The sequence below is a fragment of the Cebus imitator genome, unplaced genomic scaffold (genome assembly GCF_001604975.1).
Source record: "Cebus imitator isolate Cc_AM_T3 unplaced genomic scaffold, Cebus_imitator-1.0 Scaffold73, whole genome shotgun sequence".
NCBI lineage: Eukaryota > Metazoa > Chordata > Mammalia > Primates > Cebidae > Cebus > Cebus imitator.
In genome coordinates, this window is record NW_016107388.1 from 5654444 (window position 1) to 5677358 (window position 22915).

Below are 22915 nucleotides of genomic sequence, written 5' to 3' on the forward strand. Positions count from 1 at the left end.
TATGTTTCCATGTTAGTATCTAGTGTCCTTTTGTTTCAGTTTGAAAAAACTTCTTTAGCATTTCTTGTATTGTAGGTCTAGTGATCATGAGATTATTCAATTGATATATCTGGGAAACTCTTAATTACTTCTGCACTTTTGAGGATTTTGCCTGATGTAGAATTTTTGGTTGGGAGGTATTGTTTTTTTTTTTTTTTCTTTTTTTTCTTTTAGCATTTTGAATGTATCATCCTGTTGCCTTTAGCCTGCATGGTTTCTACTTAAATTTACTCATACTTTTATAGAATCTTCTTCATACATGATGAGTTGCCTTTCTCTTGCTGCTTTCAAGATTGTCTCTTTGAAAGTCACCAGTTTGATTGTAATGGGTCTAAGTGTGGATTTCTTTTGGTTTATTTTAGTTTTACCCCATAGAGCTTTTTGAATTTACATGTGCATTTCACTCCTCAGATTTTAGAAGTTTTTGGCCATTACTTTTTTCCAAAAAGCTCTGTGCCCCTCTGTTTCTTTCTTCTCCTTTTAAAATTTCAGCAATGCATATATTGGCCTGCCTGATGGTGTCTCATCAGTTTCTTATGCTCTCTTCACTTTTTTCATTCTTTTATTTTGTAGCTCCCTTCTTGACGATTTCAACTTACCTGCCTTCAAGTAAGCTGATTCTTCTGCTTTATTAAATCTGATGCTAAACCCCATCAGTGAATTTTTCAATTCAGTTTTTATATTAACAGCTTTAGAATTTGTTTGGTTCTTTCTTATAGTTTCTATCTTTTTGTTGATATTCTCATTTTATTCATGTCTGAATTTATTGATTTCATTTAGTTGTCTCTCTGTATTCTTTTGAGCTCATTTAGCATTTTAAGATAGTTGTCTTAAATTTTTTTTAGGAAGTTTAGAGATTTGCATTTCTTTAGGGTCATTTCATGAAGCCATTCATTTCTTTGAGTGGGCCATGTTTTCCTCTTTCTTTGTAAGCTTTGTGATCTTTTATTGAGATTTGGACAATTAAAAATACAACCACACCTCGCAGTCATTATGGACTGGCCTTACTAGGAGAAAACTTGCATTGATCAGCCCAGGTGGAAGTTTGGGACCTCTTAAACCTTTTCTGGCAATGTGTCTTCCCTGGGCTTATGTATTTGATTTTAAGTAATTAATTTCCTTAAGTGCTTCCTCTTGTTTCTTAACCAGAGCCCACAATCTCTTCCTTGCCTTGTTTGTCTGCTGTACTGAAGAAGTTTTGTTGAAAACACAGGCTACAGGGCAGGCCTCTATCTTTTAGCCTTCCAGACTATCTGCCATTTCTGTCATGGCTCCAAGTCAGGGGAGACATAATCCAGTTTCTCAGGCAGCCTTCACACAAGACAGAATTTTGGATGTATGGTCTACTGTTTGCTTTTGTTGTGAGGGAGGTTCTGGAGTGTAGGTGGTTTCCTTCTTATTGTACTGTACTATGCCACGTAGCGGTAGGGCAAGGGCATGTAAAATGCTTTGAACTTCTCTGCCCTTTTTGGATGAAGTCCTTTCTTGGTTATGCATTGGCCTGAGGGCTGCATCTCTCAAGTGGTCGCTAAAGTTTTCAAAAAAAAGTATTCTAGTTCTTATATTATTGTTAACTTAGCATCTCCATGTGTAAACTGGAGTCTGGAGCTTCCTAATCTGCCATCTTCTTGACATCTTTTCCTTCTTCGTTGATGTTTAAATCTATATGTATATTGTTAAATGTGGATAATTATATACACAAATTTTATTTTTGAATGTAGAAGCCGAATACATTGTTAATTTATTACTAATAATATGCATATAATATTTAAATTTTTCTTTTACTGAGTAAATTATAGACAGTTGATCATGTTATATTAATCTCAGCCTTCCTTGATGACCCAACTAGTTCTTAATGAGTATATCAGGATATTTTCATTATATGTTTCTTCTCTTTTCCTTAGAGTTCTCTACATCGATTATTATCAATATCATAACTCATAATTTTCATTTATTGCATAGAAAAGTCCTGCTTTTCTAAACATTGTGTTTGGTGGATAAAGGGATAATAATGTTATCCATTAATTTGTACCAGGCATGAACAGTATTTTTTTGTTAATGAAAGCTAATAGTTTTGTTTCTCATTATTTACATTCTTAACAGTGCACTCACGCAGAGACAAAGAGGTTCAAAAGAAAATAGTCTTCTTACACGTCAGAGGAGCTGAGCTCTAATCTTAGATCTGTGCTTCAACTTTTTTGTCTGTAGAAGGGATTTTTTTTTCATTTAGCAATTTTTGAAGGCAAAATAAAATGCACATGAAAATATTTTGAAACATAATACACTATACAAAGGTTATTTTTTGTTTTGTTATCTTTTTTTTTAAGTTTGGATCATGATTTTTTGCATTGAAACATATACCATTATCTTTGATTTTGTTGAAAGTATTCTGTGATCTTCACGTTTTGTCTATATTCTGATTATATAAACCACTGGACCACAACTATGGCACCTTTTAATTGTAAATTCATTTTTACAATCAGTTTTTACTGGCTGGGTGCGGTGGCAGATATCTGTAATCCCAGCACTTTGGAAGGTTAAGGCAGGCAGATTGCTTGAGCCTAGGAGTTCAAGACCAGCCTGGGGAGCAACATAGTAAAACCTTATCTCTACAAAAAATACAAAAATTATCTGGGCATGGTGGCACAAGCCTGTAGTACAGATACTCTGAAGGCTGAGGTGGGAGGATCACTTGAGCCCGGAAGGCAGAGGTTGCAGTGAGCCAAGATTGTGCCATTGCACTCCAGCCTGGGTGACAGAGGGAGATCCTGTCTCAAAAAAAAAAAAAAAAAAATACTGCATTTTAATTTATACTCTTGGTATAAGTCAGAGTTATAGTTTAGATCTAATTATAGTGTTTGATTCGTTATAGACTGACACCTTTTTCCTGGAGGCTGTGCACCTTGGAAATTTGTGCAAGATTGTGATAGGCCATGATGGACTTGGCCCAGGTAAGGCTCTTCCACAGAGAGTTCGTGAAGGTGTGATTCCACTGTATTTATGTGAAACTCTGTTCAAATCTAGAAAATACTGTGGAAAATTTGTAGAAAATGGACCTTTATGTATTGACTATGTGAAATCTAAATATTGTCCCCAAATACTCATTAAAATTTAACTAGATGTATTTTTCTTCAAAATGATAGAGATTTGACCAAGGGGACAATCTAGGATGGGCCTAAATGCTAGAAAGAGTAATTTTATAAAATAGAGGAGATAAGAGATTTATATGTTGTGATATGTGACAGCATTCCAGCATGCTAGGGGTGGAGGCAGCAGTTGTATCTCCTGGTGGTGATATTCCTTGAAGGCTAGTGATTGTCCAACAGTGGCATGTTAAGGAGACTATCCTGGCAGTCAGGTCTCAGCTGTGTTTTCTGCTGCCATTTTATTCATGCCTTTACTCACTCTTCTCCTCACTCTTCTCCTCAACTCTGTGAGATGACTCACATCTTCCCAATAAATTTATTTCCTGCTACTGTATAAAACAATTATAAGATAAACAAAATCCATTTAAAAAAAGGCATGCTACTAAAGGGGCAAAAAAAAAAAAAAAAAAAAAAAAAAGGAAAAAAACCCAAAAGCATCAAACAAGATGATAAACTTTCTTACTGAAAAGTGTCAAAGTATAATTTTCAAAGTAAGAACAAGATTCTTATACAAATACAGAGTAGACAGTGTGTTTAGATAATTAATGGGGGAATTAGCAGGTTGACAAATCTGGCTCAAAGGAGGTTACCAGAAACTAAAAAATATGTACATGTAATCAGTGAGAAAAGAATTATGAATAAGATTGATAAATAAAAAATATGAGCAGTGTTCTATAGACAACACAAATATGCTTTGGAGGTTGTCTTCTCTCTCAGACAAAATGATGTAAATCATTTGCATATTATTTTTAATCAATCGATAGCTAATTGTACAGGCCTGAATCCATAGTAAATATTAAGTCACCTAATGTTACACTTCCACAGTAAGTCAAATGATTCTCAGGCAAGCTTGTTAGTGTTCTACTACAATATTGAAAGGACATGGTAGTCATCTTTTGGCCTTATTTCTGAGTTTCTGTTAATATTTCTAAACAAAAATAAAGGCAAAACTTTTAAACCTAAAAAATCCCGTGTCCAACGATATGTTCTATGCAAGAGACACTTGACATAAATGACCCAGTAATATTAAAAATAAAAATTTAAGCAATGTATCAGAAATATGTAAATAAAGAAACAATCTTAGTTATAATCTTATTATAAGATAAAGTAAAATTAAAGACAACAAGCATTAAAAGGTAGAAGAAGGCGCTCTTTTGATAAAGTTTATAATTCACAATGAGATTATAAGATTCATGAACCTTTATTCCACAGATAACGTTGCAAGTAAATAGATAAAGTAAAATACTCTTAGATAGTCAAGAAGAAATGAAAAGAAGATAGGATAGGGTTTTATCATATGTGTCAGATTTTGGTAGGTTAGTTGGATCCTTCAGTTACTCTCCTCAGGTGTTTGTAGATAGGGAAGCATTTTCATTTCAAAGCTTCATGAAACATTTTTATAATTTGACTCAGATATTAGACCAAAAAGAAAATCTCAGTAAAATTTCCCAAACAGGCCACTTTCTCTGACCACAATTTAGTGAAACAAAAATTTACTTAAAAGGGAGAAAGAAAAAAAAATTAATCACTTAAGGTGTTTCAGTCCTCTTCATGATTTTGGGCCGAAGTGAAAATCAGAACTATAAGTACAGTCTAACAGAATGTTACAATGGTGTTTTTTTCTGTCTCATTTTCTGCTGAAGCCTCAAAAGACCAGAACAAATAGTAGAAGCAAGATCTTATTCTCTGTCTTATTTAGTTTGAGTCTGCTGTAACAAAATATCTTAGACTGGGCAATTTATAAAGAACAAAAATTTATTCTTACACTTCTGGAGGCTGAGAAGTCTAAGATCAAAGTGTTGGCATTTGTTGTCTTGGGAGGGCCTTCTTGCTTTATCCTCCTATGGTGAAAGGGCAAAAAGGGCCTCCTAGCTAGTTCCCTGAAGTCCTTTTATGAGGGCACTAGTCCCACTCAGGAGGGTTGAGCTCTCATGACTTAATCACATCCTAAAGGCTCCACCTCTTAATGTTATCACATTGAGTCTTAGGTTCCAGTAGATGAATTTAGGGGACACGTATATTCAGACCCATCCCAGCACCATCCCAAATGTAGGCACAAGGCTACATATTCAGGACTTATGAAGGAAGGGACAGACAAGTTATGGGTTCACCACTGAATATAAAAACTACAAGTTTTCATTGCAGTAGGTTGGCTGTTGCTTTGATACCTATACACCAATCACTAGTAATAGGAGAGGGTAGGAGGGGTTTTTCCGTTGTGAAGAAACCACTTGAAGAACCTGTGCCTTCTAGAAATTGTTAGATGACCCCAACTTGAATAACAATCTGCAGGCTTCCTCAGTGGCCTTTGGCCACAAAGAAAGGGTAGTCTGGAGAACAGCCAGAGTAGAATTGTAGGCAGATAATCCAAGAAGATAGTAAGATAAATGATTCCTGCTTTAAATACCTACTCACCAACATACATATATAAACAGTGCTGGTTAATAAGACATTTCTAGATTCTTACCTCTCACCTTTGCCTGTCCTGTTTATTCTGTAGGGTCATAAATTATATATCTGAGTGCCAAATTTGAAAATTCAAAATTTGAAATACTTCAAAATTTGAAACTTTTAAAGTATCATTATGATACTCAAAGGAGATGCCTTTAGGAGCATTTCAGATTTTGGATTTTCAGATATGGGATGCACAATCAGTAGACATAAATGCAGATATTTAAAAATCTGAGACCTGAAACACTTTTTGATCCCAAGCTTTTCAGATAAAGGATATTCAGCCTGGGTAAAGGCAGGAAGAAGAAGGCAACCTGTGAGCCTGCCTACCTCCCAAGATTCCAGAACTGAAGACGGGAGAGGAGAGACATTTTGCCTTTAAATGAAATTTGAAGTTTTGATTATTATATGGGATTGGTCATTATAATTGTTGAAATTATCCCAGTTTTGTGATAAAAGAAACCAATGGACTTATTACCTGAGAGCAATCCAAATATTCAGAATAAATTTTCTAGATTTCATTCAAGGAGGAAGAAAAGAAATAGTTTGTCTAATAGTTTTAAATGGATTGGGTATGAAAATTAGTTTTCCCCTTGTTTCCTGTGGCATTCTGGTCGTTTAATATGAGGAGTATATTATTGACTAATTAGAGAATACTAGTACGCTTTATAACATTCAAAGGTGTATTAATAGTCTCACTTTTAGTATTATTTAGTAGGAAAAACAAACTGTTTTCTTCTGTGCTCTTAACACTCAACACGGAGCACTTCTGTGACCAAATATATAGGATGTTTTCCCTCCAACAAGCTGGGTGTCCTACTATTTAATTCAATTCAGACAGTATCTACCAGGAGTTAGTGTCATGCCTCACAAATTAAGAGATCAGTCCCACAAGACTACCCCGACCTCAGATGCCAATAGCTAGTCCTGGCCTCTACAACTTCTGACCAACTGGCCAGAAATTGGTATTTCCAGGTGTTATCGAACTGAGCTGGGGTCTGTTTGCCTGGCAAGAGTAAAGTCAAACACTGACACTGGGATTGCAGTCAGGGAAAGTGAAGCATTTATTGTAGGGTGCCAACCAAGGAGAACCGGGCAGCTTATGATTAAGACCCAAACTCCCTGATGGCTTTGATAAAAGAAAAACTTCAGCCAAATTAAATTTAAAGGAGTTTAATTGAGTAATGACGATTCTGGAAGCCACAGAATCACAGCAAGATTCACAGACTCCAGCACAGCCACATGGTGAAAGAAGATTTATAGACAAAAAAAGTGAAATGACATGCATAAATCGGCAGTGAGGTACAGAAATAGCTGGATTGGTTACAGGTTGGCATTTGCCTTATTTGAACACAATTTGAACACTTAGAAGTCTATGAGTGGTTGAGGAATGGCCGCTGGGATTGGCCAAGACTCAGTTATTGTTACAGGAGCATACTTCTAAGTTAGGTTTTCAATTTTGTCTGACTGTTAAGCGAGGTTACAGTTCATCCACAAGGACTCAAATACAAAAGTACAGAGTCCTTCTCAGGCCATATGTAGTTTGCTTTAACAGCTTATACTTAAGGGTTTTTAAAGGCTTGGAGGCAGAGATTATAAGCAAAGTCATAAGTTAATATATAGAGTCTGTGCATTGCTTTGACCTAAAATTGTGGGACATTTTGAAATCCGGCACACATGTCATAGGTGAATTTAAAGATTTTGTGGTTTGCAATTGAGAAAGGAGAGAAAACTTTGTTTAACAATTTGGGGTCAGCGGAAAAGAATGTTAGCTCTGGCCCATGCACGTGACCTCCTCCACATCTCTCAGGAAGAAATTTAGGATAAAAAAAGGTGGTCATAGATGAGTACTCAGTTTCCCCTTACCTGAGGTCTGCATGCCAGCAGATCCATTTGGTCGGGGTCCCGAGTTTCTGAAAACAACTCAGGGACATATGTTGTTACCTTTCTTTTTTAGAGGGAACCAAAATGTTATTTTAACTTTTCAAACTGTTGTTTTAGGCTGTTATTATTATCTTTTTGCTTATTAAGTTTATTTTTTAAGGCTAGCTAGGTGTCTGGCATTTTCAAGAGGAATTTAAGATTTTAACATTTTCATGTTTAGGGGGTCCCTACAGGGCCCTAGGGTGGTCCCTGCCCTGTCTTCCCATGACTCCCTCCTCAAGTTCAGTCATTTGCTACAGCAGTTGACAGAACTCAGGAAAACACCAACACTTACCAGCTTATTATTAACGATATTACAAAAGGTAGCAATGAACAGCTAGATGGAAAGGTAGACAGGGCAATGCATGTGGGCCTGTGTGGTGCTTCCATGTCCTCTCGGGTGCCTCATCTTCCCAGCACCTCCACATCTTCAGCAGCCTGGAGGCTCTCTGAACTCTGTCTTTCTGGATTTTTATGGAGGCTTCATTACACATGCAGGATTGATTTAATAATTGGTTGTTGGTGATGGACTCAACTTTGAACCCCTCTTTTTTTCCCTACCCCCCAGGTCTGTGTATGGTAGTGAAAGTTCCATCTTGCAAATCCTGTGGTTGGTTCTTCTGGCACCAGTCCCCATCCTGAGGCTGGCTGGAGCCCCCAGCTACCAGTCATCTCATTAGCATACAAAAAGGCACTTACCACTTTGACCATTCAAAGGATTTTTATGAGCTGTGTGCCAGGAAACAGGGAAGAAGGCCAAAAAACATATTTCTTATTATAAATCACAATCTAACAAGTATTTAAAAAGAGAAAATAAAAAAAATGAGCTAAACTATGCAAGAAGGTAAGAAATAGTGAAATTTTGAGAAAAAGATAGGAAAGAAAATAATAAACATAGAAATCAAATATCAAAAAAATAGAAAACTAGAAGAATTAATGTCATTTATAAGAACTGGTTCTTAGGGGAAAAAAAAGCTGACAGATATTAAACCAGACTTTGAAAAGTTTAATAAAAAAGAGAGCCACTAGGGCGTGATGGCACCCACCTATAGTCCCAACTGCTTGGGAGCCTGAGGCAAGAGGACCACTTGAGCCTAGGAGTTTGAGAGAAGCCTGGGCAACATAGCAAGACTCTCATTTCTAAAAATAAATAAATAATAAATAGCATTCAAAATAGACAAAAAAGGGAAAGAAAATAAATGCCCAAATTTAGAGAAAGTGAATACAACTGTAAATACACAAGAGAAAAAACTCGAGAATACTATGTACAGTTTTGGGCTAATAAATTTGATCCTCTTCATGAAAAGGATGATTAAAAAACATTTCTCATTTTCTCTTACCTTAACCAAATAAAACTGATGTGTTTCTTTGAGAAACATCGGTTGCTGCCATGATGTTATTTGTCTCACAGAGTCTGTATTCCCCAGAGGAGCAGTTATAGGTTAGTCTCATTGATAAAAACATTTGCAGATATTCTAAGCTAAATGTGTATAAAGTGAATCAAGAAGTATATAATTAATGTATAACAACTAATTAGGGTGTATGCCAAGAAATCAGAAGACAGTCCCATATTAGGAAATCTATTAATAAAATGTATCATTCAAAAGGTGGAAGCAGAAAAATTATTTGTTAACAATGATAAATTTTGTTAAAAAAATCTTTGAAAATTTGGAGCAGAAAAATATATTTATTTAAAATTGTTTAAAAATAATTTAACTTAAGGCATCCTTTTAATAGACAATGAAATCCATAAAAACCAGAAATAGATTTTTCTCATTATGAATATTTACTAATTGTTATTTGGAAAGCATTTTATTAAAAATTATAAGATTTTAAAGCAGCATAATTTTGGAAAGAAATTTAAAGCATTGCTTAGTGGAGATATAAATGATTATTCAGATTGAAGGAGAATCAACTAAAAAATGAATGAAATCAGGAAATTTGTAAGATGGCTAAATATTAAATAAATATACAATAACTAGTGGCTGCTTTATATGCTAGCGATATTTGATAGAAAATATAAAAAAGATCTTATTCAGCATAATAGCCTATATAAATATATACATATATAGCATATATATACACATATATGTACAGTATGTACATACATGAAAATATATATGTATATAATAAATAGCATGGACAATAAAATTACAGGCTCATTTGTATTAGACCGGCCTTGTCTGAAAGCCATATTAAGAATACTAGGGGCTCTAGCCACGAAAGTTTGATTTATAGGCTCTGCCCTCTTTTGGAGTAAGTGAACGTATTTGTTCCTTAACAACTATTTACCAATCAGTTACCATGGCTGGTTATGTAATCCAGTCCTTCTTGCTGCTCTAGAGCACCATTGTAGTTTGGCAAGAAGGGTGAAAGTTTTATCTTCCACATACTTAATTTAAGCCCCAGCTGCGTGCTTCTGTGGTGTGTCAGCAGTAAAAGGACTTCAGAATTTTGATAAACTGAATTGCACCCTGGCCTGTCCTTTTGGTTTGGCAAAAACAATCTGATGCCAGATTAATTTTATGTGGAAAGAGACTGCTTCAGTGGTTTCTATATAGAAAAGTGATTGGTTGTTCCAAAGTCAAGTGGAGCATCACAAGTGGGGAAATGAGAGAATTAGAAAGAGATGGGGGTATGTAGTAATTTTGATCAAGAGATAATCACAAACTTAAAAGAGAGAAAATCTGAAATACAGAGCAACACAACTCATTCAAAGGTAAGTCTTGAGACAGACAGCAGAGTTTTTTTTTTTTTCCATCCTTAAATGAGTCAGTCACAAAACATCACCTATTATATAATTTCCATTTTTATGAAATGTCCAGAATAGGCAAATCTATCAAAGTCAGAGAGTAGATTAGTGGTTGCCTAGGTCTGGGAGAGGGAAGGCAGGAAGGTGGTTGGGAAAGATGTGAAAAGGCACAATGTTTCTTTTTGGGCTGAGGACAATGTACTGAATTTGGGTTATGGTGATGGCCGCACAACCCTCTAAATATACTAAGAACCATTGAACTTATTTAAACAGGTAAACTTTATGGTCTGTAAAATATTTCTCAATAAAGCAGATAAAAATGATTCTGTTATTTATTAGGAAGAAAAATAAGGGTATAATAGCAATGAACATTTTGAAAAAGATTAACAAGGAAGATTTTTATGTTAAAATGCATTGAAGGTGACACTTTTTAAATGTAGTTCAGTGAAAGTCATAATAATGGGCACACAGCTACATCAATAATACAGAATAAGATTTGAATTAAGTTTTAAATGTGTTTAATAGAAAAATGAGCAATGGATATTTAAAAAATCAATTCAAAGTAACCCAGAATAAATTTTATTATTCAAAGAAATAAAAATTGTAAAAATGTAAGAATTCTGTAACAATTCCATTATATTTTTAATTATACTTTTTATTTTGAGATAATTGTACATTTAATTGAAGTTGTACCCTTTACCCATTTTCTCCCAGTGTTAACATCTTACAGTGCTGTAGTACAGTATCACTACCAGGATAATGATACTGATATAATTAGGACACAAAACATCATCACTAGAATGAGCCCTCATGTTGCCCTTTTATAGCCATTTCTACCCTGTTCCTCTACCCTCTTCCACAGTCTCCTCCTCTTAACATCTAGCAACCACTAATCTGTACTGTATTTCTAAAATTTTTCATTTCAAGAGCTATATAAATGGAATCACATATAATCTGATAGGATTGGCTTTTTGTCTCTATAATTTCCTGTTGATTCACTCAAGTTGTGCATTTGAATTGTCCATTCCTCTTTATTGCCTTTTATATTCCATGTTATGGATTTCCCTTAGTTAGTTTAATCATTCACCCATGAAAGGACATCTAGATTGCTCCCAATTTGGGGCTGTGATGAAAAAATCAAATAAGATGGCCAAGACCAAAGTCAGTGGGGTAGGGGAGAAAGAACTGTGGACAAATAATGCAATATTCCATGGTTAATGTTATGAAGTGTTATGTGACAATAGCACTTAATTTTGATTCAGTAATTCCACTTCTAGAAAGTTACCAAGAAATACTGAGAAATATAAATAAAATGTGTCCACAAAATTGTGATTATATTATATATGGTAGCTACATTCCCTATTTTAAAATGGAAAATATATTTCATATGGTATGTCCATACACTGGAATACTATACAACTTTGAAAAGCATGTTGTCTGAGAATATTTAGGGAAAATGTGGAAATGCTCATGTATAAAATCAAGTGAACAAAGCAGATCTATGTTTGGGGTAATCAATGCTCAGTAGTTGCTAAAACAAACTACGCACAAATGTGAGGTGCTTTACATAAGCACATTGTTTATTTCTCATTTACATAAAAATCTGATTCAGTTTGGATAGTCTCCCAGGTGGCTATTCTTCAAACAGGGAATTGGGGATCAGGTCTTGGCCAGAGGGTAGCTGCTACATGGCTTTTGAGGCTACCACAGAAGGTGGAGTTGGCCAGAGAATTATGGAAGATGTACTTAAGTGCTGAACTTGCAACTGACATACCATTTTTGTTCTCATTCCATTGTCATAAATGAACCAGATGTTCCTCTGCCTAATTTCACAGGAAGCTGAGAAATGTAGCCATTTTGTATAATCAGAAAGTGGAAACAATACAGTAAGCACATAACATATATCTACTACAGCAGTACACCAACCCTTTATACAGTACAATCCAATTTGATTATATATGGGCATGCTATATGTACACATAGAACAAGATTGAAAATGGATAGAGCAAATTAACTGATTTGTGTGTGTGTGTGTATGTGTGTGTGTGCGTGCAGGTGCTGGAATGACACATGGTTTTAATATCTTTTTTCCTCATTTTCTTAAACCCAATTCCATAAAAATGAATATTATATTAAGTAACTAATAATATAAAACTACTTATACTGCGTAAGAAAGTAACACAATCAGTAGAACTTGATCTAATCCCTATTATTTTGCCTAATTCCTGCACGAGTAGCCTAGCTTTCTTTAGGAACCCATCTTTTCTAGTTCTCTAAATCTAGTTCTGGTTCTTTCTTATGGGAAAAACATGATAAAAATGCAGAAAATATATTTTTACAATAATAATTTAAAAACTAACTTCTTAACAAAGTATTGTTAAAATCAATATATCATTACCTCTAAGAGTTTTCTTTATGGCCCCCTCAGAAGTTCTTAAAACCCATTTTAGAATTCTGGTAACATTTTATTTTTCCTTAAAGGAGACAAGTAATTCATTTCTGGGAGATAGCATTTAAAAATTAAATAACATTTTGGAGATTTTGTTCCAGGTGTAGCGAATAGCATATGTAAGGGCATAGAATTATGTATATGAATCATCTATGGCAGTGGTTTTCAAAGTGTGGTTCCTGGGCCATCAGCATTGCTTGGGAAAATTGTTAAAGATTCAATGCTTGAGGTCTTATCTAGGCTTACCAGCCATCCTGGTTTGCCTGTGGCGCTCCTGATTTAACTTGGCTGTGTCCTGATTGTAGCACTGAAAATCCTGCATTCTGGGAAACCCTTTGTCCTGGGCAAACTGGAGCATTTGATCACTGTAGGCTGACTGTGCTAAGCCTACTGAATTAGAAACTGTGGAACTCAGCAGTCTGTGTTTTTGTAATCCCTCCTGGTGATTCAGATTCATGCTAAGTTTGGGAACCACTGATCTAGGGAACTGTGAGGAGTTTGGCACCACTCAATAATGGGAGTATGTGATGAGGGGTGAAGCTGAAGAGTAAGCTGAAGGCTCTTGTATGCTGCATTAAAAAGTTTTATCTGGCTGAGAACAGTGGCTTACACATATAATTCCAGCATGTTGCGAGGATGAGGTGTGAGTATTGCTTGAGGCCAGGAGTTCAAGACCAGCCTGGGCAACATACAAGACTCTATCTCTACAAAAATATTTAAAAATTAGCTGGGCATGGTGATACACACCTGGATTCCCAGCTACTTGGAAGGCTGAGGCTGGAAGATTGCTTGAGTTTAGGATTTTAGGCTACAGTGAACTGTGATTGCACCACTGCATTCCAGCCTGGGCGAAAGAGTGAGCCTCCGTCTCTAAACATATGCAAATAAAAAATAAAAGAAAAAAATAAATTTTATCCTATAGCTTATGAGTAGTAACTCATCAATTCAATTATTTTAATTAGAGTAGATATATTTTGAGCTGGATCTTTGCATAGACAAAACCACTATGACTAATTAAAATATTTTATGTGTAAGTAAAATTGATTTTAATTAACTCTTGTTTGCAAATTAATATGAAATTAAACATTTAAGACTGGGGAAAGGGAGAGCCCATTGAGAACTATCCTAGCAACCCGACCACAGCTGGTCTTCCCTGGACACCATTAACCACACTGTCCACACCTTATTCACTCCCACCAACACCGACCGTTCCCCCAACTACGAGATGATCAAGGAAGAATATGAGGTGGCTGTGCTGGGTGTGCCCCATAACCAGGCTCCCCCAACATCCACTGTGGTCCACATCCACAGCAAGACCTCCATGCCTGACCATGTCATCTCGTACCTGTTCAACACCCTCTTCATGAACTCCTGCTGCCTGGGTTTCATAGCGTTCACCTACTCCGTGAAATCTAGAGACAGAAAGATGATTGGTGACCTGACCGGGGCCCAGGCCTATGCCTCCAGTGCCAAGTGCCTAAACATCTGGGCCCTGGTTTTGAGCATCATCATGACCATTCTGCTAATCATCATCCCAGTATTTATCTTGCAAGCCTATTGATAGAGCAAGAGGAATCATTCAGGCCAGGAGCTCTGCCCATGACCTGTTTCCCATGTGCCCCACTTCCATTCCTCGCCCTGCCCCCTAGCGGAGTCCTGTATCAGCCCTTTATCCTCACACACATTTATATGATGGCGTTCAATAAAGTGCACGTGTTCCTGAGGAAAAAAAAACAACATTTAAAAAGAAATTTCTACCTTTATGTATACCAGCTGAGTCTGTGTGCTTGGACAGGATTTCTGAATGGTTATTCATGTTTAGTCTATCAGAGCACCTATTTTATGCAGACTTTGTTTAAATTTAAACTTTAAAAAACTTTCTGGGGCTGGGTGCAGTGGCTCACACCTGTAATCCCAGCACTTTGGGAGGCCGAGGTGGGCAGATGATGAGGTCAGAAGATCGAGACCATCCTGTCTAACATGGTGAAACCCTGTCTCTGTTAGAAATAAAAAAAATTAGCCAGGCATGGTGGCGAACGCCTGTAGGCCCAGCTACTCCAGAGGCTGAGGCAGGAGAATCGCTTGAACCTGGGGGGTGGAGGTTGCAGTGAGCTGAAATTGCACTACTCCATTCCAGCCTGGGCAGCAGAGCGAGACTCCGTCTCAAAAACAAAAACAAAAACAAAATCAAAATGTAAGGAAAAAACTTTCTGGAAATAGAAAGTATTGGTAACCATCAAGTATATAGTCTTTGGAAGATGTTAGGTTCAGGATTATGAATGCAGTTTAGGAAATAAAAAGCAGCCACAGAATTGTTCTAGTTCTAATTGTTTGGAAAACCACACTGAAATAGATATCATAAAACATGCAGCTTTAAAATAATTCTTTGCTTTTGTTACATGTATAAGGAATATATTCCTTACAGTTTACTTCTGTTATATTTTGCTTTATTTGAAGTATTAAAGCTTTATGTTGTATAAGGCCTTTACATATATTTGGAAGTTAGCACTTTGTTCTCAAAACTTGAAAATATTGGACCATATTTACTTATATGACATTTTCATTCTTTTTTTGTGTTTAGGAAATGGCTGGTTTCTCGATGATGTTGTTATCAAGGATCCCACAACAAATTACGAATATACCTTCTTCTGTCACAGGTGTGTAGGTGTAATTCATTTCATACTAGTCAGTTCCAAGTTTATCCATTGAGAACTGGATAGCTTATTTAGTTGTTCCTAGTCACTAAGGCTTTGTTGGGTAACTTTTGTGAATATTAATCTTAGGAGCTCTTTCTTCTATTGAGAAAGACATTTATTATGTTTATCATCATTCCTAATGATAGAAATTTAATATGTAATGCTAAATAAATATAGCTTTTTAAAAATATGACTCTGTACATATCAGAAAGAAAATGAAAGTCTCTGACAACAAAGCATATTCCCTTTGGATTAGGTCCCAAGTTAGGTTCAAAAATAATAAATGTACACACAGTGTTTCATGTAGCTTTTTATACAAAGATGATCGTGCTTACCCATTGTCAATAGACCTTGATTTTTGAGTTATTTTCCCAGTAGTGGTGATAAATTGCTTTTTTTTTCTTTTTTGATACTCTCCTGCCTCTTTTCCTATGGAACCAATAGTAGCCATTTGTGAAGTAACTGCTTCGAGTTTGAACTTAGTAGCCAAAGGACAAGATAAATTGATCCAATGAATAATAGCATCTATGACTTTGACAGTCACCAGGCTGATTGAGTAACTCACCTGTGTGTAGGCAAAAACATAGCAGATAGTAACTGTTTCTTCCACCTCCCTTGCACTCTTATAGTAATTTTAGGATTTCCTTTTCCATTCTGTACTACCCTGCCTTTCAGAACCAGATAGCCAGGTCTTTTCCACTTCCTGCTATCTTGCATTTCTGACTTGGGAAGATAATTGCTCATGGTTAATGTAAGTATAAAGTGTGAAAATAATTGATATACTTTTCTTTTCACAGATGGCTAGATCAGGGGGAAGATGATTGTAAAATTGTCAGAGAACTGTATGCCAGGGATAACAGTATCTTCTCTGCAAGTAGGTATCATGTATACACATTTCCAGAAAAACTATGTTTTATGATGACTAGAGAAAGCATGACCCTTCTGAAATTAATGGCCTTCTCTTTCCTTTATCTTCTCAGGGCAGAAGCTGGAACTTAAGAGAAAAGAAACAGTAAGATTTTGTTTGGGGCTTTAGATTATTTCATATAAACAATGTTCAAATGGCTATTTGATGTGTTAAAACAAAAACAGCATATAATGTTTAGTATGTGTTGTTTCTTAGCAATTCCTTCTCTTTGTTTCTTCTCATACTGGTGTATTTGTTTTGTTTTGTTTTGTTTTTCTTTTTAGTGGGCTGCAGAAAGATGGAAGTTTACAAAAGGAAATACTCTTCAGTTCTATAACAAGTTGACTGGAGGGTTTGTCCGCCTGCATCCAGATGGCACAGTTGACGCCATTGGAGATAGGACAGACAAATATGGTAAAACCATCGTACAAAGCTTGTGGTGCTAGACACGTCTAGGGGTTAAAGGAAGGTAGATTTCTAGACACAGTTTAATGTATAGTTTTGTTCTTTTTTCAGATGACTTTACACCAGTGTTAGGCCATTTAAATAATTTAACTATCTGCATTAATAAAAATTATCAATAAATGACAGGCTTTAAATCTGGGCACTATGAAAAATATATATATTTGGTATTAACTAATTGAAGAATAAAATGTAGGCAGTTACCAAAAGACCATGTTAATTAATTTGGGGACCAGAGAAGATAACTAAAATACTATTCTGAATTTCAGACATGCATAATCTAATGAAGAAGACAAATACAACAATTCTAATAATTATTATTTGTAGCTAATGTCATAATAAAGGTACAAAGGGAAAACAAGACAAACTAGATTTGATGTTTAATATCTTCATGTCATGAAGATGTAACTGTGAGAATTGACAAAGAGTAAACAGATGTTGGTAGATCTTTGACTATAAACCCAAATCTCCAACCCTTTTTGAATTTGGACCTTCATTATTTAAACAATATTTGCCTGCTACACCTGTGAATTTAGCTGTACTATGCTGTGCTGGAAACTGTGCTGTTCAGTCTTGAGGATGTGCTGGAGCTACTCACCTAAGCATTTCTCAAAATGTAACCCCTTCTGCCTCATATTTGAGATCTTGGGGAACGATCCAGTTTTCTCCTGTATAAAAATAAGTGTCTGTTTAAAAATACTTCTTAAGAGCTTCTCTTTCCAAAATTATTTTTTAGACATTTTCCTTACCTGGGCAAAAATTTGTTCCCACTTGAAATTACTTATCCACTTAAATTAGTCAAAGTGGCCCTTTAACTTATTCCCTGGGTTCTCTGCTGCCACTATTGTTATTCTTTTTCTTTATTAACATCCTGTATTTGCAGATATGGTCACAAAAATATCTCCCATTGTTAAATCAGAAACTGTGAAGGATCTAAATTGTAACTTAATTGTAGGAAACATGAGACCACTGGGTCAGAGACCAAGACCATTTATTTCCCACATCAAGTGCCCCAGCCAGAGCAGTTTCTTGGGTTGGATTCCCTGAACTCCAGTCCTGCAGCATCATGATGTGAGGGCCTAATGGTACCAGCACACACAGTTGGGTACATTAAAGGAGAGAAATTTGCAAATTAGGAAACTCTGATCTTATATTTTTTATTTTTATTTTTTGATGTTTCTTTTTTGTATATATTTCATTTTTATTTTTTGATGTTTCTTTTTTGTATATATTTTAATCAACTTTTATTTTAAATTCTGGGGTATATATGCAGGACGCACAGGTTTGTTACATAGGTAAATGTGTCATGATGGTTTGCTGTACAGATCAACCCTTCACCTAGGTATTAAGCCCTGCATCTGTTAACTATTCTTCCTGATGTTCTCCCTCCCCTAGAACCCCAGAGGTCCCAGTGTGTGTTGTTTCCCCCCTGATGTGACCATGTGTTCTCATCATTCAGCTCCCACTTATAACAGAATATGAAGTGTTTGGTTATCTGTTCCTGCATTAGTTTGCTGAGGATAACAGCTTCTAGCTCCATCCATGTCCCTACAAAAGACATGATCTCAATTCTTTTTATGGCTGCATAATATTCCATGGTGGTTATGTACCACATTTTCTTTATCCAGTGTATCACTGATGGGTATTTGGGTTGATTCCATGTCTTTGCTATTGTGAATAGTGCTGGAGTTAATGTACACATGCACATATCTTTATAATAGTATGATTTATATTCTTTTGGGTATATACCCAGTAATGGAATTGCTGGGTCAAATGGTATTTCTGCTTCTAGATCTTTGAGGAATCACCGCATTGCCTTCCACAATGGTTGAACTAGCTTACATTCTCACCAACAGTGTAAATGCATTCCTTTTTCTCTGCAACCTCACCAGCTCTGTTGTTTTTTGACATTTATTTTTATTTTTTAAAAAATTTAACTTCATTTTTTTACTTTAAGTACTGGAACACATGTGCAGAATGTGCAGTCTTGTTACATAGGTATATGTGTGACATGGTAGTTTGCTGCACCTGTCAACCCATCACTTAGGTTTCTGATAGAAATGTAAATTTGTTCAGCCACTGTGGAAGACAGTGTGGCAATTCCTCAAAAATCTAAAACCAGAAATACCATTTGATCCAGCAATCCCATTACTGAGTAGATACCCAAAGGAATATAAATCATTCTGTTCTAAAGATACATGCACACATATGTTTACTGCAGCACTATTCACAGTAGCAAAGAGATTGACTTTTTAATAATCTCCATTCTGACTGGTGTGATATGGTATCTCAATGTGGTTTTCATTTGTATTGCTCTAATTATCAGTGATGTTGAGATTTTTTCATATGCTTGCTGGCTGTATAAATGCCTTCTTTTAAGAAATGTCTGTTCATGTCCTTTGCCCACTTTTTATTGGGGTTGTTTGTTTTTTTCCTATAAATTTAAGTTCCTTGTAGACTCTGGATGTTAGCCCTTTGTCAGATGGATAGATTGCAAAAATTTTCTCCCATTCTCTAGGTTGTCTGTTCACTCTCATGATAGTTTATTTTGCTGTGCAAAATCTCTTTAGTATAATTAGATCCCATTTGTCACATTTTTCTGTTGTTGCAATTGGTTTTAGTGTTTTCATCATGAAATCTTTGCCCCTGCCTGTGTCCTGAATGGTATTGCCTAGATTTTCTTCTAGGATTTTTATTGTTTTGGGTTTTACATTTAAGTCTTTAATTTTTGCATAAGACCTAAGGAAGGGGTCCAGTTTCCATTTTCTGCATATAGCAGGCCAGTTCTCCCTGTACCATTAATTAAATAGGAAATCCTTTCCCCATTGCTTGTTTTTGTCAAAGAAGATGGTTGTAGGTGTGTGGTCTTATTTTTGGATTCTCTATTCTGTTCCATTGGTCTATGTGTTTGTTTTTGTACTAGTACCATGTTGTTTTGGTTACTGTAGCTTTGTAGTATAGTTCAAAGTTGGGATTTGTTGATTTTTTTGAAGGATTTTTCATGCCTCTGTCTCCTCTGATCTTGGCTATTTCTTGTCTTCTGCTAGCTTTGGAGTTTATTTGCTCTTGGTTCTGTAGTTCCTTTAGTTGTGATGTTAGGTTGTTGATTTGAGATCTTTCTAGCTTTTTGATGAGGGCATTTAGTGCTGTAAATTTCCCTCAACACTGCTTTAGCTGTGTTCCTGTGTTCTGGTATGTTGTCTCTTTGGTCTTATTAGTTTCAAAGAACTTCTTGACTTCTGCCTTAATTTCATTGTTTACCCAGGAGTGGTTCCAGAGCAGGTCATTCAATTTACATGTCGCTGTGTGGTTTTGAGTGAATTTCTTAATCTTGAATTCCAATTTGATTGCACTGTGATCCGAGAGACTGTTATGATTTCAGTTCTTTTGCATTTGCTGAGGAGTAGAAACTGTGATCATATATAGGGCTGTCCATCTTTCCTTCTAGAAATGAGCCAGAGAATTAATTTGAATTCAGCCCAACACAAATTAATAAACTTTCTTAAAACATTATAAGATTTATTTTTCTTTTAGCTCATCAGCTATCATTATTGTTAGTGTATTTTATGTGTGACCCAAGACAATTTCTTCCAGTGTGGCCTGGGGAAGCCAAAAGATTGGACGCCCCTTTTCTTGATGTTATGACTAACTGAATGCAACTGACACAACACTTGAACTTCTAAGGTCTGCATCTTCTGTCTTCACTTCTCAGATTAATCCTTCTTAGAACCTAGCCTTCATGTGGAAAGGAAACCAGGCAGTCATGCAAAGAGGCCCTTCAGGAAAGAACTGCCTCTGACAGCCCAAGCTGAATCTCCGACAAGCAGCAGTCACCATCTGCTAGCATGTGAACCTCTGTGTAGATCAAACTAACTGGTAGCTGATGCAAATAAAGAAACTTTTTACCCTTCAGTGTTTCTAGCATCTTAATATGCTAGTCCTGCCATATACAAAGCAGAATGAGCAGTTCTAAAAATGGCAGGTGGAGGATAATATGAGTAATTTTCCTCAGTGTAACTGACATTTTTGCAACAGGAGGTCTTTTATGTGTGATAATTACTTGCAGGATTATTTCCTGATGTTATGCTCAGTGTCCCATAAATTCACACTAATGAATCAGTTTTCACATGCCTGGAAAGTATTTTGATGAACAATGCTGACCTGTAGACATCTTTTCAAGAAAATATTTTAAGAATATCTGCCCGAGATATTTTGACTTACAATTTTTCCTCCACAAAACAATGTGTTCTTTTTTTGCCACCATGAGCCAATCTTTCTATTTAGTTACTCAGCTGGTTGTGAATTTAGTTTTTTCTGTACTTAGAGTATTAGAATGCTGATATCTCTGAGTGTTGCTGAACTATTTCTTGGTAATACTAGGCCTAAAAGTAGACACACAGCATGAGAAGTTCTTTGAAATGCCACAGGGAACTTCATTTTATGATAATAAACTCTTTAGTTATTAAAAACAATATGTAACAACATTGGCAATGGCAGTCACAAGTCTTCTTGTCTCCATTGTGGGATCTTATAACTAAAAGGAAGAACCAGACAACCAAAGCGATTCAGTTTTTAACACTGAACCCTTGATGGCTAATTTTATGTCAGGGCCAGTTTCACAAACTTTATATCTTCTGAAATTTCAGTATATTTACTGTAAAATACAGATTCATATAGTTCTGGTTTTTGGAATTTTTAGCCTTTTTGCACTGGTTTTTCTCATCTTCGTGGATTTATCTACCTTTGGTTTTTGATGTTGGTGACCTTTGGGTAGGGTTTCTATGTGAACGTCCTTTTTGTTGATGCAATTCCTTTCTGTTTGTTAGCTCTCCTTCTAACAGTCAGTCCTCTCTGCTGCAGATCTGCTGGAGTTTGCTGGAGGTCCACTCCAGACCCTGTTTGCCCAGGTATCACCAGCAGAGGCTACAGAACAGCAAAGATTGCTGCCTGATCCTTCCTCTGCCATCTGTCCCAGAGGGACACCCACCAGATGTCAGCTGGAGCTCTCCCATATGAGATGTCTGTTGACCCCTGCTGGAGGTGTGTCCTAGTCAGGAGGCAAGGGGGTCAGGGACCTACTTGAGGAGGCAGTCTATCCCTTAGCAGAGTTTGAGTGCTGTGCTGGGAGATCCACTGCTCTCATCAGAGCTGGCAGGCTCAGGAACATTTAAGGCTGCTGAAGCTGCACCCATAGCTGCCCTTCTCCCGGGTGCTGTGTCCAGGGAGGTGGGAGTTTTATCCATAAGACCATGACTGAGGCTGCTGCCTTTCTTTCAGAGATGCCCCGCCCAGAGAGGAGGAATTTAGAGAGGCAGTCTGGCTATAGCGGCTTTGCTGAGATGCAGTGGGTTCTGCACCCAGTTTGCACTTCCCGGTTTTGTTTACACTGTGAGGGGAAAACCAACTACTCAAGCCTCAGTAATGGTGGACACCCCTCCCCCCCATCTGATAATTGCATTTTTCAATATGGAGGTTTTAAAATATCTCACAAATTACTTGATACTGCCCTTTTCAAAGGGTAGAACCTAATTCCTCTCTCTTTTAGCATGAGCTGAATTTAGGGGCTGCCTTCTATAAAATGGAATGTGGTGTAAATAACTGTGTATGACTTTCAAGAGTATATTATAAAATTACAGTTCCCTGCTGGCACTCTCTCAGATCACTCGCTCTGGGGAAGCCAGCTGCCATGTCATAAGGACATTCAGGCAGCCCTGTGGAAAGGCTGACATGGCAAGGAATAAAAGCTGCTTGCCATTAGCCCTTTTAGTGAGTCATCTTGCAAGAGGGTCCTCCAGCTCCAGACAAGCCTTTAGATATCTGCAGCCCCAACCAACGACGTGATTTATAAAGAGCCACTCAAGTAAGTTGCTCCTAGATTTTTGACCTGTAGAAATTGTAAGAAATAAATGTTTTATGCTGGGAAGTTTAAGAGTAATATTTTACACAGCATTGGCTTGCTAACTATACCAGTCCATAAACTGTTCTACGAGGTACTTGCTTATAATATTTTACTACTTTGGGTAGTAGGAGGGGCTCCATCTTCCTTTCTTCCTTTCTTTTTTTTTTTTTTTTTTTTTTTTTTTTTTTTCG

General features: G+C 36.4%; 2 protein-coding genes across 2 annotated transcripts in view; both read left to right on the top strand.

Annotated features, from left to right (window-relative positions):
* The window catches only part of RP1 (RP1 axonemal microtubule associated), a 262671-nt gene that overhangs the window by 55572 nt on the left and 184184 nt on the right, over positions 1 to 22915 (top strand). Inside the window, exons 8-12 of the mRNA XM_037739712.1 lie at positions 2912 to 2990; positions 15342 to 15417; positions 16254 to 16330; positions 16437 to 16468; positions 16648 to 16777. Coding sequence (XP_037595640.1) covers positions 2912 to 2990; positions 15342 to 15417; positions 16254 to 16330; positions 16437 to 16468; positions 16648 to 16777 — 394 coding nt within the window. The remainder of the gene's footprint in view (positions 1 to 2911; positions 2991 to 15341; positions 15418 to 16253; positions 16331 to 16436; positions 16469 to 16647; positions 16778 to 22915) is intronic.
* Positions 10189 to 14368, top strand: LOC108306657 (interferon-induced transmembrane protein 3-like). Its single transcript, XM_037739722.1, has 2 exons — positions 10189 to 10278; positions 13890 to 14368. Exons 1-2 carry the CDS (start codon positions 10189 to 10191, stop codon positions 14319 to 14321), a joined length of 522 nt encoding a protein of 173 aa, XP_037595650.1. The 3' UTR covers positions 14322 to 14368.

Coding starts and splice junctions, on each gene's coding strand:
- LOC108306657 (XM_037739722.1), top strand. CDS start 10,189: ATGGGGGTATGTAGTAATTTTGATCAAGAGATAATCACAAACTTAAAA. Junction 10,279..13,889: donor GCAACACAACTCATTCAAAG/GTAAGTCTTGAG, acceptor GAACTATCCTAG/CAACCCGACCACAGCTGGTC.